We start from the raw sequence: 13172 nt of genomic DNA on the forward strand, positions 1-13172 counted from the left end.
TCAACTTTTAAACAGACATTATCAACATGATCAATGACCCAGGTCTTACAAACTAGAGGCTCTAAAGAGCCTGTGTCGCTCACCTTGGTCTATGTGAATATTCAACTAAGGACACAGATGGATTCATGACAAAATTGTGTTTTGGTGATGGTGATATGTTTGTAGATCTTACTTTACCGAACATTCTTGCTGCTTACAATTATCTCTATCTTTAAGTATTGGCCCAGTAGTTTCAGTGGAAAATGTTAGTAAAAATTTACAAATTTTATGAAAATTGTTAAAAATTGACTATAAAGGGCAATAACTCCTTAGGGGGTCAATTGACCATTTTGGTCATGTTTGATTTATTTTTAGGTCTTACTTTGCTGTAAATTATTGCTGCTTACAGTTTATCTCTATCTATAATAATATTCAAGATAATAACAAAAAATCGCAAAATTTCCTCAAAATTACCAATTCAGGGGCAGCAACCTAACAACCGGTTGTCTAATTCATCTGAACATTTCAGAACAGATAGATCTTGACCTGATAAACTCCTTGTAAGATTTGCTGTAAATGCTTTGGTTTTTGAGTTATAAGCCAAAAACTGCATTTTACCCCTCTGTTCTATTTTTAGCCATGGCAGCCATCTTGGTTGGTTGGCTGAGTCACCAGACACAATTTTTAATCTAGATACCCCAATGATGATTGTGGCCAATTTTGTTTAATTTGGCCCTGTAGTTTCAGAGGAGAAGATTTTTGTAAAAGATAACTAAGATTTACGAAAAATGGTTAAAAATTGACTATAAAGGGCAATAACTCCTAAAGGGGTCAAATGACCATTTTGGACCTGTTGACTTATTTGTAAATCTTTCTTTGTTGAACATTTTTGCTGTTTACAGTTTATCTCTATCTATAATAATATTCAAGATAATAACAAAAAAAAAGCAAAATTTCCTTATAATTACCAATTCGAGGCAGCAACCTAACGAGTTGTCCGATTCATCTGAAAATTCAGGGCAAATAGATCTTGACCTGATAAACAATTTTACTCATGTCAGATTTGCTCTAAATGCTTTGGTTTTTGAGTTACAAGCCAAAAACTGCATTTTACCCCTATGTTCTATTTTTAGCCATGGCCGCCATCTTGGTTGGTTGGCCGGGTCACCGGACACAATTTTTAAACTAAATACCCTAATAATGATTTTGGTCATGTTTGGTTAAATTTGGCCCAGTAGTTTCAGAGGAGAAGATTTTTGTAAAAGTTAACGACGACGGACGCCAAGTGAGGAGAAAAGCTCACTTGGCCCTTCGAGCCAGGTGAGCTAAAAATGTATCGATTATCAGGTTGTCTGCATGTTGATATGGTTAAATATCAGCTGCGAGTCACAATATGAAGCTTTTTGTCGTGTGAGCACAGAGAACAAGATCAAAATAACTTCATATTTTGTTGAGCAGCTGATATTTTACCACATCAATATGCACATATAACCGATAATCAATTTATCAGGCTGTATTTGTATCTTTTGGAAGTGTTCTCTTAGTTTCACCAGCAACGGAAAGATGACTTGATAGCGTCCTGTCAAACTTATCAATGTCGGTTCAAACATTATGACGTCGCTGATAAATCTCTGTCAAAGTAATGAGGCCAGGTCAATGTATTTAACGTCACAAAGCTGTGATTTGCAATTTTATTAAGAGATGAGCAGAATGATATAGACAGTGGGACGTCCGATAACAGTATCTATTGTCTAATAACTTATCAAACAAACCACCTGTTTTACATAGATCTATTGTCATTGATTGTTCTAATATCAATAAATTTCAGTGGGAAATAGTTCATGCAAATTCTTCAAGAGAAGAAAATAGTCAAAAAAGACTAAAAGTGTGATAACTAAGATGAAGATCTGCATGATTTGTACCTCAATTGGAAAAGCAGGGTATAGTGGGTAAGGACTTTACACCGTACACAGTCAGTCTCCTGGCCTCAGTATGGGTTTTACTTCAAGGCAGGAGAAGTTAAGGTCTTCCATATGTTTTTGTATCCTAAACAATGTATACACAACCCATATAGTGTTAACTTAACTTGCACGTACAAAAAAATGTACCTGAAAATCCGGGCAAAACAAAATCCTTTTAGACAAATTTACAAACATAAAAACTGTAAATGATGTGCTTTAGTCAAATTTATGCAGCAACTAGTGCATGAAGTGTGCTTAGAAAGACATAAATAACATCATGCAAATCACACATACATGTATTATAAAGATATTGCTTTTTCCTAGAGAGCATCGATCAGCATGATTAGCATTGCAAATAAACGTTAGAAAGGTCTTCTCAAGAATTGTCATACAAACATGTATCACAGCTTTCAAAACATTCTTGTAAGTTTAAATGCCTTTAATTAGCTAAAATGAACTTTGCCTCAATATGTTGGCACATTCAGCTTTTTGTTAAATTAGTTTCCATGCCATTGTTTCATGAGTATCATTTTAGCTTCTATGTACCATGTGTAAACACGGTTTAGATTGATTGAATTTTGTTACCATTACTACATGTACATTGTACTAGTGGTTGTTCTAGATCTCGTTTCTTTAAACACAGGTTCAGCAAATTTTTGCATTTCTGCATATTTCTGTACATGTTTAACCAATTATTTCATTTCCATGTGCCTAAAACTTTTCATAAACTTTTCTATGCCCTATTTTTCTGTTCAATTTGGCTACTGTTCTCTTATAGGTGTAAGGATGACAAGCTTTTTCACATCCAAATAGAATATATTCAATAAATTAACAAATTTCAGCAAGCTATTTCTAGTTGCTAGCCATGTCCATTTTTATTTTTATTACCTGACAAAGAGCAACAGAAAAGCCTTGTCGTGCTGTTTCTCTACTTGAGGCTAAACCTTTTACCAATCTTTTTACACTGTATTCCAATTCTTGTGACAATTCATTCTAAAACGAAAATTAAAACATTATATAAGATCATATAACAACCAATAAAAAATCAGATGGTTTTAATGAGGCACAAAATGTCGACCTAGGCTATGATCATCATGACCATGGATGGATAGATTAATGTCTAGTGGCAAATTAAATGCAAATTCAGGATGATAACATTATAATGTGAAGAACTGATATGAACCAACACATACAATGTATCCACATTTTACAATGTTCCATGATGTATCTTCCTCCCATGATGTGGTGTACAGTACAGTGCCACTGCTGTAGAAATATTTTTTAAAATACAGCTAATAAGGGATGGTGTGGCACAACTATCGAAAAACTGCTTGAGACCCAGAGTCCCCACTCAAAGTCAAAGATAATTTGGAAAAGTCATAACAACTGTAGTCTGTAGATGCACAGTGGACAAATGGATCCACTCATCGGTGCTCATTATAAGCAAAATGATATGACTTCCAATTAAAACTTGAAAACAACAACTCTATTTAAATGTGCAACTCAAGTTGTTGATCTTTTTTACAGTATTTTTTGAAATATAAAATAAAAATTGGTCTCACACCTCAGTGTTTCGTTTTTGTTTTATCTTTAATAAAACCACCAGTTGGTCTGTTGCCTTGATGATTTCTGCAGAGCTGGATTCAGATAATGTCCAGAATTTATCAAGGATTTGTTTGTCGATTTTTAAGGCTTTTATTTCATTATTTTCTGTCATATTGTTAAAACGTGCGATTTTCTTTCCACGTGCAAATGCTCATTCAGAGTTTTGAAAATTAAAGTAAAAGTGCGCTTACATTAAACGCTTTAATGCTTGTCAACAATAAAAATGTAATAGTAAACACAAAATCGGATACTATTTGCCTATGTTCCCTTACAGAACTCTATATGGTACAACTAAATACACAATATACATTCTTTTACAACAGCGCACAATAACTCATACATAGAACCACATTGGAGTCACTGCTGAAAATTTAATTCATGGTGGAGAAATACTTGCCTCATATTTACAAACTCTACTAAACAGTTCTTTTGAATTCTGCTTTATACCCGATGTTATCAAATTTGGAATATTAACACCAGTCTTCAAAAATAAAGGCAACAAGAATGACGCAAAAAACTATAGAGGCATCACAATAACTCCAACTCTATCAAAGATCATAGAAACAGAACTTAAATTTCGCATCAATCCCAAAATTATATGTATACAAAATCCACTCCAGCGAGGCTTTACCAAGAATGCATCTCCTTTATATTGCTCTTTAATTATGGAGGAATTTCAACGAGAGAACAAAGATCTGAAAAAAAGAAACAATATTTGTTATGCTAGATGCTAAGTCGGCCTTTGACGTAGTAAAACATTCGAGCCTTATACGTAAATTGTTTCACATGGGACTCACACCGCAAGAAATACTCATGATTGATGATCTATATAAAAATGCAAGATCCAGTGTCAAATTGAACGGTGAACAATCAAATGCATTTAATATTGAACAAGGTGTCCGACAAGGAGGTACTCTTAGTGCCGACCTTTACAAAGTTTATGTAAACGATCTATTAAACGAAATATGTAACACTGGGTTTGGAGGACATATTGGAACGATCAACTGTAGTGCGCCTACTTGTGCTGATGATCTTACCATAACTAGTAATTCTCAGTTTGAAGCACAAATACTAGTCAACATAGCTAACGATTACAGCAAAAGAGAGTCATATATAATACAACCTACTAAAAGCTTTGTACTACCTATCCAAACCAACACCAATGCCCATAATGATATGACACTTCTTATGGATGATAGGGAAATGCCTACAGTTGATAAAACCACACATGTTGGGATACAAAGATCGAACTGTATAACACACAACTAGTAACTGCGGAGGAAAACATTAAGAAGGCAAGAAGACCTTTATACAGTTTAATGGCAAGTGGCTTGCATGGAGAAAATGGACTAGACCCAGCTACATCTATATCCACCTTCAGAACATATGTTATGCCTATCCTACTATATGGACTAGATGTTGTAATGACCAACAGCAAATCTTTGAAAATATTACAATCTTTTTACAAGAAAACGATAAAGCAAATATTATCTTTACCAATATCAACTGCAGACCCGGCTATATATTTATTATCTGGATTACTACCCATAAATGCTGAAATTGATATAAAAATTATAACTTTACTTGGAAATATTCTATGTTCTGACAAATCAACTGTTGAATGGAAAATAGCAAACCGTCAATTGAAAATTAAATCGTGCAAAAGCAACAGTTGGTTCATAGATGCAAAGAAAATTTGTTTTAAATATCAACTAACAGACCCAGTAGAATTTTTGGATACAATAACAACAAAAGAAACATGGAAAAGAAGCATGGTGAATAAAATAAAAACATACCGGCATAGAAAGATCTTGGATGAGAAAGAACATTTCAATAGCCTACAATATTTATCTCCAATATACAGCCTTGGTCATTGTCATCCGTTGATCAGTATATCTACTTCTGACCCAAAAATAATACAAAAATTGCCACCACGAGTGAAAATTGCAACAGGGGTATACATCCTACAATCACAAAGAGCCAAATATAACTCTAATGCAGTGGACCCAACATGTCAATTATGCAAAAATGGAGAAGAAAAATTATCCCATTTCCTGCTTACTTGTGTTACTCTAGATACTGTAAGAAAACCCATATTGGAAAAAATAGTGAGAACTGCTGGTAGAATTTTCTCTGAGAGCAACAGACTCAATAACATTGAACTACTCCGATTGATTTGCGATCCTTACAACTATTGCAAAAATAACAGTGATCAAATATTTGATAATATATCAAAAATTCTTGAACCTCAATGTAGGAAAATGTTACACCTACTCCATACAACAAGATATAGACTTCTCGGTCTGGATACTAAACAACTCAAAAAGAGGAGGAAAGTTTAAGACTATTAGTTAATTATATATAATTGTATATAATTAAAGTGTTATGTAAGTGACTCAGCATAAGACAGTCCAAATTACCACTTCTTATTTGGATAATTTTAGATTTTAAAATTGCCTATTGCGTATAGTATAAATTGACATTTGTGTATATAATATTCCGGTGGATGGAACCATTATTTGTGTGATATATATATTCGTGGTGGTGGATGTCACTCCAGCTATAATTGGAGGTGTGCCTTGACTGGCAGAATTTATTATACAGATTACAGATTACAGATTGGCACAACACTGAAAAAGACTTTACTAACACTTTATGTCTTATTCATTATACAAAGAATAACTAGATCTGTTACGATTGCCATAGAGATAACTTCCATAAACGTCAGGGGCTGATCCAGCCATTTTACAGGAAAAGGGGGGGGGGGGGGTTCTAACCAAGAAATTGTATATTTAAATATACAATTCCTTGTTCTAACCCAGGACAAAAAAGGGGGTCCAACTACATGTCCCCATTCAAATGCATTGATCGTTCAAAAAAAGGGGGGCTCCATGTACCATTTTTAGCCATTACCAATAAAGACAAAAACAAGTTTTTTTGTGAAAAGAGTCCCTGTTTCTTATTTGAATACACATTACTTTGACCAATAAAATCAGTCAAGTCAAGCATTGATATAGTAAGAATATTTGTTGATCGATTTCTTCTTATTTTTAGTTACGTTGTTGAGCTTTATCATAGTTTTTTTATTTCGGTGTTTAGAGTTAATCTCTAAAGATTCTATGTAAGAACTATGTAACCAGGCTGTTCACTTTCAACCGGATATAAATAGAAGGGAGATAAACAAGAAAATAACGCGCTAATATTTAAGTTTTTTGTAAACAAACACCAGAACTGGACAAAACCTTTAAAAAATGTGAAAATGACAGCAACTTTTCTTAAACCACACAATAAGCTACCACAGTACAATACAGTTACAGTTTTAGTAAATATGTTGATTATTTAACTTACAAAAAGGCGTGAAATGTTCACACGATAAATTATCTACTCGTCTCTGAATAACAGAAATGTGAATCATGGAATTGTTTTTATCTATATTTAATTTTCATTATGTAATTTTCTAATTTGTGTTATATATGAGTGTGTATGGTCGGAGTATGTTTTTGTGTGTAAGAGCATGAAGAGAGAGTTGTTATCTTTTTTAATACCAGTATTTTTTAATGGCAAACATTTATAATTTATATGTTCTAATGAATTACATGTACATACATGACACAGATTTCCCAGTGAAAACCCCCCTGATAATCAGGGGTGGATCCAGGATTTTCCGTTAGGGGGGGGGGGCGCACATTTAAATTTTCGGCCGATCGGAGCGAGGCGAAATTTTTTTGGAGGTATTATTATCGAAATTTTTTAAATATTCTTCTACAGAGGGTGCAATGTAGATATCTTGCCAAGCGTGGCGAGAAATAAAATATTTTGTGGTAAAATTAGCGAGAAATTTAAGTTTCAAGCTAAACCCGCATAAATCCACCGCTGCCAATCTGCAATCACCATAATTAACAAGAAATCTGCGAGGTCCTATTCATTAACTCAATAATAGCACACCGACCAATATAAGATTTTGAAAACAAGAATTTATACTTTTGCCAGCGATTTTTAATTGTCTTTTCTTAATATTTCTTTTCTTCTATTTCCGGAGGTCATGTCAAACTTTTTATATACATGTACATGTCTACCGCAAACCTGTAAAATCAGAATTAGGTCCCGTTGGGAAGATATATATATATGTTTATTTTCGTGGCATCCTATGTAATACGGTAGTACGGGTTGGGGCCTTGACCGTTTATGCATGCTTCGGCAAACTTTACAGGTTGAAAGTGAGAAACATATATTGATATCATACAGAGATATTAAACAATGATACAAATTAATAAACGAACCTTTCGCTTGATCCAGTATTCCTATCTTTCATTAAGAAAGAATTTAAACAGGACTGTTTTCTTGGCCGTGCCATAATGAAATAACCAACCCAACCGCGGGTAGGGCACTTTCGCCTACTGCGTGGGAAAGTGTTGTAGGGTTGTTTTTGAACTTCAATTATCGAAGAAATTGTTTATGAAATCTTCAACTACCCGGCATGTCACAATTGTTTTACTTGAACTGCTAAAAGCCTATGATATTTTTTCACCAAACGCAGAACCGCGATTGACACTTTCTTTGATTTTATAGAACTTATAAATAAACCGTAGGTCAGTTTATTAGTAATCACGTTGATTCTGTTAAACTTACTGTTTTATTTACTTCTTTGAATGTTAAAATAGATGAAATGCGACGACATTGATATTTGTCGTCTGTTCAGATACTTTGTTGAGCTGAGGACAACCCATGCTTTGCAAATTTTAGGGGGGGGCGCACGCCGCCACGCCCCCGCCTAAATCCGCCCCTGATAATTTCACATAATATGAAAGAAATGTAGTTATTTCACTCCCCTGACATGTCTGACGTCATACAACAATAGGCATTGTAAAGACATAGATAACGTCAAATCAAAACAAATTGTGAATCTAGTCATGTTAGTAACAGTTAACTAAGTTCCTTTCATTTGCTAAAAATAAAAAGAATAAGTAATCGAAGAATTCAAATATCAAAAAATGTTCAACTCGTGACCAAACAACACTGATAATTATTTCATGCCCTATGCGCATTCGTGAATTAAAATGTATTGTATCATCAGTTGTAGAATATTTCTCTATTTGAATTCTTCGATAAGTTTTCTATAAGTATCACAGTGGCGGACCCTTTTTTTGCATCAATGCATTTGAATGGGGACATATCGTTGGAACCCCCAGAGGCGAATTTAGGGGGGGGGGGGGGGGGGCAGGGGGTTATATAGGGAATCACTGAATCGTGACTGGAGTGGGCCCCCTGTTTGGCAGTCAGTGCCCCCCCCCCCCCCCTTTGTCATGGGTTAGGAACCTCTCTTTTTAATATAACTGGATCCGCCCCTGTATCATCATGTTTCTCTTTGTAGTTAGTAGGAGCTGAAGGTACTGGAAAACATGAATTAGCCAAAGGAATTATTTCTATTGATGAACCTTTCTCTGTGCAGATGTAAGTATGATCACAATGTAGGTTTGAACTTCTTGATACTACCGGTACTTAATATGAATAGCACAAAGGAGGGTCTGAAAAGGATTTACAGAATAGAGAATTATTTGCAAAAACTGCAGAAGAAAGGACAGACAAAAAAAAGAAAAAGGAATAATTGGGGTCTAGATTACAAAGAATGGAGAGCATGGAGAGTCCAGGGGTGCAAGATTATATAAAAAAAAAAGAAAATAGTACAAAAAAATAAAGATATGTCAGAAGGACCCCAATCGAGACACTCTTACACTCTTACATGAATTATCAAGAATGTGACAGCAGACCAGACAACACCATGTGAACACTATTTAACAATACCTCTCAAAAATGAATGTCAAATATTGGCTCAGATACATGTACATGATGTAGATACCTGATGGTCATTAGTACAGGTGGTACAAATGTAAATGTGGTGGATTAAACAAGTTTTATATGTGCGACTCACACAAATTTATGTTAATTATCACTACAATATTTTTGGATTTAATAACCACACTATCAAAAACTACAAAAAGGCATGTTGGTGACATGTCAATTTACTAGTTATATTTTCAGTTATATCTTTTTTAGTCGTACAGCCACATGTTTACCACTATCTACTGAAGATGAGGAAAGCAGACCTAGGATTGATTTTATATGCTTCATTGTAGATCTAACCAACAGAGAAAGGTAACATCTTTTTTATTTGTTGAGTCTTGTTGTATATAAATAGCTACTGAAATTCCTATATTCCAAGATGCAGGAAACACAGGTTTGAGGTGGTGCTCCCTAACATGCATAAGGCCTTGTTGTTCAAAACAACTTTTTCAGCACCTGATTTTATTATTCTGTTTTAAGCCATTTGCAATTTTCTTTGAGTATTAAATAAGTATTTGGAATTTGAAAACAAAAGACAATAAAATAAATCAAATAACTCTGTTAACATGGTTAAAGCTTCTTTTGAAAGAAAAAAGTTTATAATCATAGAAAGTCAAAGACCATATTAAAATTGATTTTCTGCTTCTTTAAGTATTACTTATTTTAAAGCTGATGTGTCAAAGAGAAAAGCAAAGAGTTCCAATGGGTCTTCAACACAGTGAGAAAATCCAGCCCCCTTAGGCAAAACTTTACCTGTTGATCTAGAGATCATGGCATTCATACTTGATGTATCAGCTGCTGTACCTCACAAAAGATTTCATACAGCAATATTATGAATATCACTGCTAGCTGTCAGCCATAATTTAATATATACATTTTATTTAATTCTCACTTATTAACATAAGGAATACTGTTCTTCTTTCAGCATGAGAGTGGTTGAGGAATCAGTCAAACATGTAGACCTCAGATATTTTCTAGGAAGATCTTGTTTTGTGGCTTTAAAAGGTACATAATTGTAGGCAGGAGATATTAGATTAATGCATTTCCTATAAAGGGGGTCTCATTGGGGGGTTCTGATCCCAGATCCCACTGACTGTTTTGTCAGATTCCCGTATCCCGCTTATACTATGTACCTAAGCAATTATTCTAATTTTTTTATAATTTCCTGTGTCCCGCTAGACCTTAATTCCCGTTTTCACGGCACAATAATTTGACTTTCCCCGTGTCACGCTTACGAAAAACAGCAATCCTGCGTCACGCTTAGACCCCAATGAGACCCACTATAAAGACATTAAGTCAAAGTTATATTAGTATAAGGCCAAACATCGATCAGACATTGCTTGAATGATTTGTATGTGACCATGAGGGTCCTGACATTTAGTAGACTTAGAAGATCTTGTTTTGTGGACTTAGCTAGACATCTGGTATTTGATGTGAATATCATGTTATATGATAATGAAGGTTACAGTTGTTAGACTGGAAGGCAGTAGGTATATCATGCAAGGATCATGTTTCTATGGCCATAAAGGGTAAAAAATATTACATACCCACTTCACAGAAGTCCAGAAAATTTCGTGTTCAAAAGTGCAAGCAAAATGCATGTACAAAATGTATGCAAATATTTGCAAAGAAAATTTTGCCGGTAAGAGGAAATTCAAAATGCAAATTTTATGTTACTCTGTACCATTGACATCAAAAGGCAATGTGTAGTTTATTGGACACTTGAAATTCAAGGATTCACATACATGTATATTCCAGCTTAAGACATCCACGAAAAGTATTAACCATGAATGAATATGAAGCTACAGACCAAGTATCTTTCCTTTTCAAATTGCAAAGAATTTACTGTAATTTTATATTTAAGTTTAAAAACACGTGTGATGAAGACAGATTCTACTGTAATAGGGTTTAATACGTATGAGGTATATGTTCTTTTTTTTATTGTAGTGAAATGTCCTGAGAAGAGAGGAGTTGGTTTGGAGTTAGTTTCTGAGTTCTGTGATCATTATGGTGCTCCTATATTGTATGGAGCACTTGAGGTAATACTTTACAATAATACAGCATAGCTCCTATATTGTATGGAGCACTTGAGGTAATACTTTACAATAATACAGTAAAGCTCCTATATTGTATGGAGCACTGGAGGTAATACTTTACAATAATACAGTATAGCTCCTATATTGTATGGAGCACTTGAGGTAATACTTTACAATAATACAGTATAGCTCCTATATTGTATGGAGCACTTGAGGTAATACTTTACAATAATACAGTATAGCTCCTATATTGTATGGAGCACTTGAGGTAATACTTTACAATAATACAGTATAGCTCCTATATTGTATGGAGCACTTGAGGTAATACTTTACAATAATACAGTAGTGCACTTTACAATAAGAATGATTTTAAACTGAATGAACATGTGCATGCTGTTATACAATTCTTTTTTTAACATCCAGGGACAAAATAGTGCACAACTGTTTGATTAAGTTACTTCACATGACTTATATTTTTTTTTGTCGGAATATAACTTGAAATTTATGACACAAAAATGCATCAATTTTTAAAGCATGCAAAAATCAAATCAAAACACTGGATGCTAGGTGCTAGGTCCTGATGATCCACTGGCCATGTAACTAGCCTAGTGGTATTAACATTGATGTCCCTTCTTTAAAATTGCAAAAATAAACACACACAATTTTTTTCTGAATTTACATTATTTAGACACATGTTTAGGGTTAAGCTGATACAGATAGCCACCCACCCACACTTTGCATACCTGCCAACTGTCACTATTTGCGGGGGATTTCCCCCATGGAGGCACCCAAATGGAAATTTTAAAAGAGCAATTGTGTCCACAATTTAAACAAAACAATTAATTTTACAATGGCTATATAGGCTTGTAAAAGTATAAAGAAGCCAGAAAACAACATTAAAATATATTTGAAGGCCCCCATAAAGGTTTTGTAGGACTATGAGAGCCATCTTACACGCAAAACCCCCATGGGCATTTTGAAGTTGTCAGGTTATGACTTTGACAACAATTCTGGTCGAAGTGGAAAATAATATTACTCTGATAAAGTTGAATAATTATTATTTAAATGTACAATTACTATCATAACCAGTCTAGTGATTGAAAATGTTTTGATTTTTTTTCCAGACTGATCAAGAACAGATAACTCTTGCAAAACAGATTCTAAACATGGCAAAAGTTTCAGCAGGATTAGTGAACAATATTTCTCCATTGTTAATAGACTCTACAAGAAGACCATATGATACACAATTATCATGATGATATACATTAATTTGAAGATGGGGATAAAAACTGAATATGAATAGAAAAAAATCATCACTTTGGATGGATATTGAAATTGATTCTGCAGTTACAAAAACATTTACAAAATGTATAAAATGTCAAGTTTTCTTTTTAGTATAGAAACATTATATGTCGCATATCAACACGATGTAAATTCTATCCTCTATGAAATTCTTTCAAAGGGTGACTTGGGAATAGATATATGGTCTCTTTGATCTTCTTTCCTTACATCAGTAAAACCCCTGCCAAAGTGGGGATGTACAAGTACGCAGCCATTGTCAGGCCAGAATTGGGGTGTAAAATCTGATGCCTCGTGCACAAAGAGTTGAACACTCTGCATATCAAGAACCCTTGCAACAACTCTTTAAGGGTACCATAGGTGGCCTGCTGCAACACAAAATGTCTGTTCCTATCCAATATACCCTCATTTACAAGTGGCTGTCAAAATTTTTGCCTGACCTTCTTCTAGA

The 13172-nt window shown here is 34.2% G+C and overlaps 2 protein-coding genes across 3 annotated transcripts in view; one reads left to right on the forward strand and one right to left on the reverse strand.

Annotated features, from left to right (window-relative positions):
* Positions 1 to 3722, reverse strand: part of LOC139527771 (myb-binding protein 1A-like) — a 51951-nt gene extending 48229 nt beyond the window's left edge. The window contains exons 1-2 of one of the 2 annotated variants that reach the window (XM_071323436.1): positions 3505 to 3722; positions 2829 to 2933 (exon numbers count right to left, since the gene is read on the reverse strand). In XM_071323436.1, the coding sequence (XP_071179537.1) occupies positions 2829 to 2933; positions 3505 to 3657 (258 nt within the window). In that variant the 5' untranslated portion in view covers positions 3658 to 3722. The remainder of the gene's footprint in view (positions 1 to 2828; positions 2934 to 3504) is intronic. The other variant, XM_071323437.1, reaches the window with a different exon arrangement.
* A 2972-nt stretch (positions 3723 to 6694) lies between these two features.
* On the forward strand, positions 6695 to 12912 carry LOC139527787 (centromere protein M-like). Its single transcript, XM_071323461.1, has 6 exons — positions 6695 to 6867; positions 8917 to 8996; positions 9600 to 9698; positions 10312 to 10391; positions 11334 to 11425; positions 12547 to 12912. The coding sequence occupies exons 1-6, from the start codon at positions 6805 to 6807 to the stop codon at positions 12676 to 12678; spliced, it is 546 nt and encodes a 181-aa protein (XP_071179562.1). The 5' UTR covers positions 6695 to 6804; the 3' UTR covers positions 12679 to 12912.
* The last annotated feature ends 260 nt before the right edge of the window (positions 12913 to 13172 follow it).

This window comes from Mytilus edulis, chromosome 6, assembly GCF_963676685.1.
Source record: "Mytilus edulis chromosome 6, xbMytEdul2.2, whole genome shotgun sequence".
In the NCBI taxonomy this organism is placed as follows: Eukaryota; Metazoa; Mollusca; class Bivalvia; order Mytilida; family Mytilidae; genus Mytilus; species Mytilus edulis.

Bases quoted from the DNA above. Each gene is read 5' to 3' on its own strand.
- LOC139527787 (XM_071323461.1), top strand. From the start codon at position 6,805: ATGACAGCAACTTTTCTTAAACCACACAATAAGCTACCACAGTACAAT. The intron at 10,392-11,333 runs GTACATAATTGT...TTTTTATTGTAG, and splicing joins TTGTTTTGTGGCTTTAAAAG to TGAAATGTCCTGAGAAGAGA. The intron at 11,426-12,546 runs GTAATACTTTAC...TTTTTTTTCCAG, and splicing joins TATTGTATGGAGCACTTGAG to ACTGATCAAGAACAGATAAC.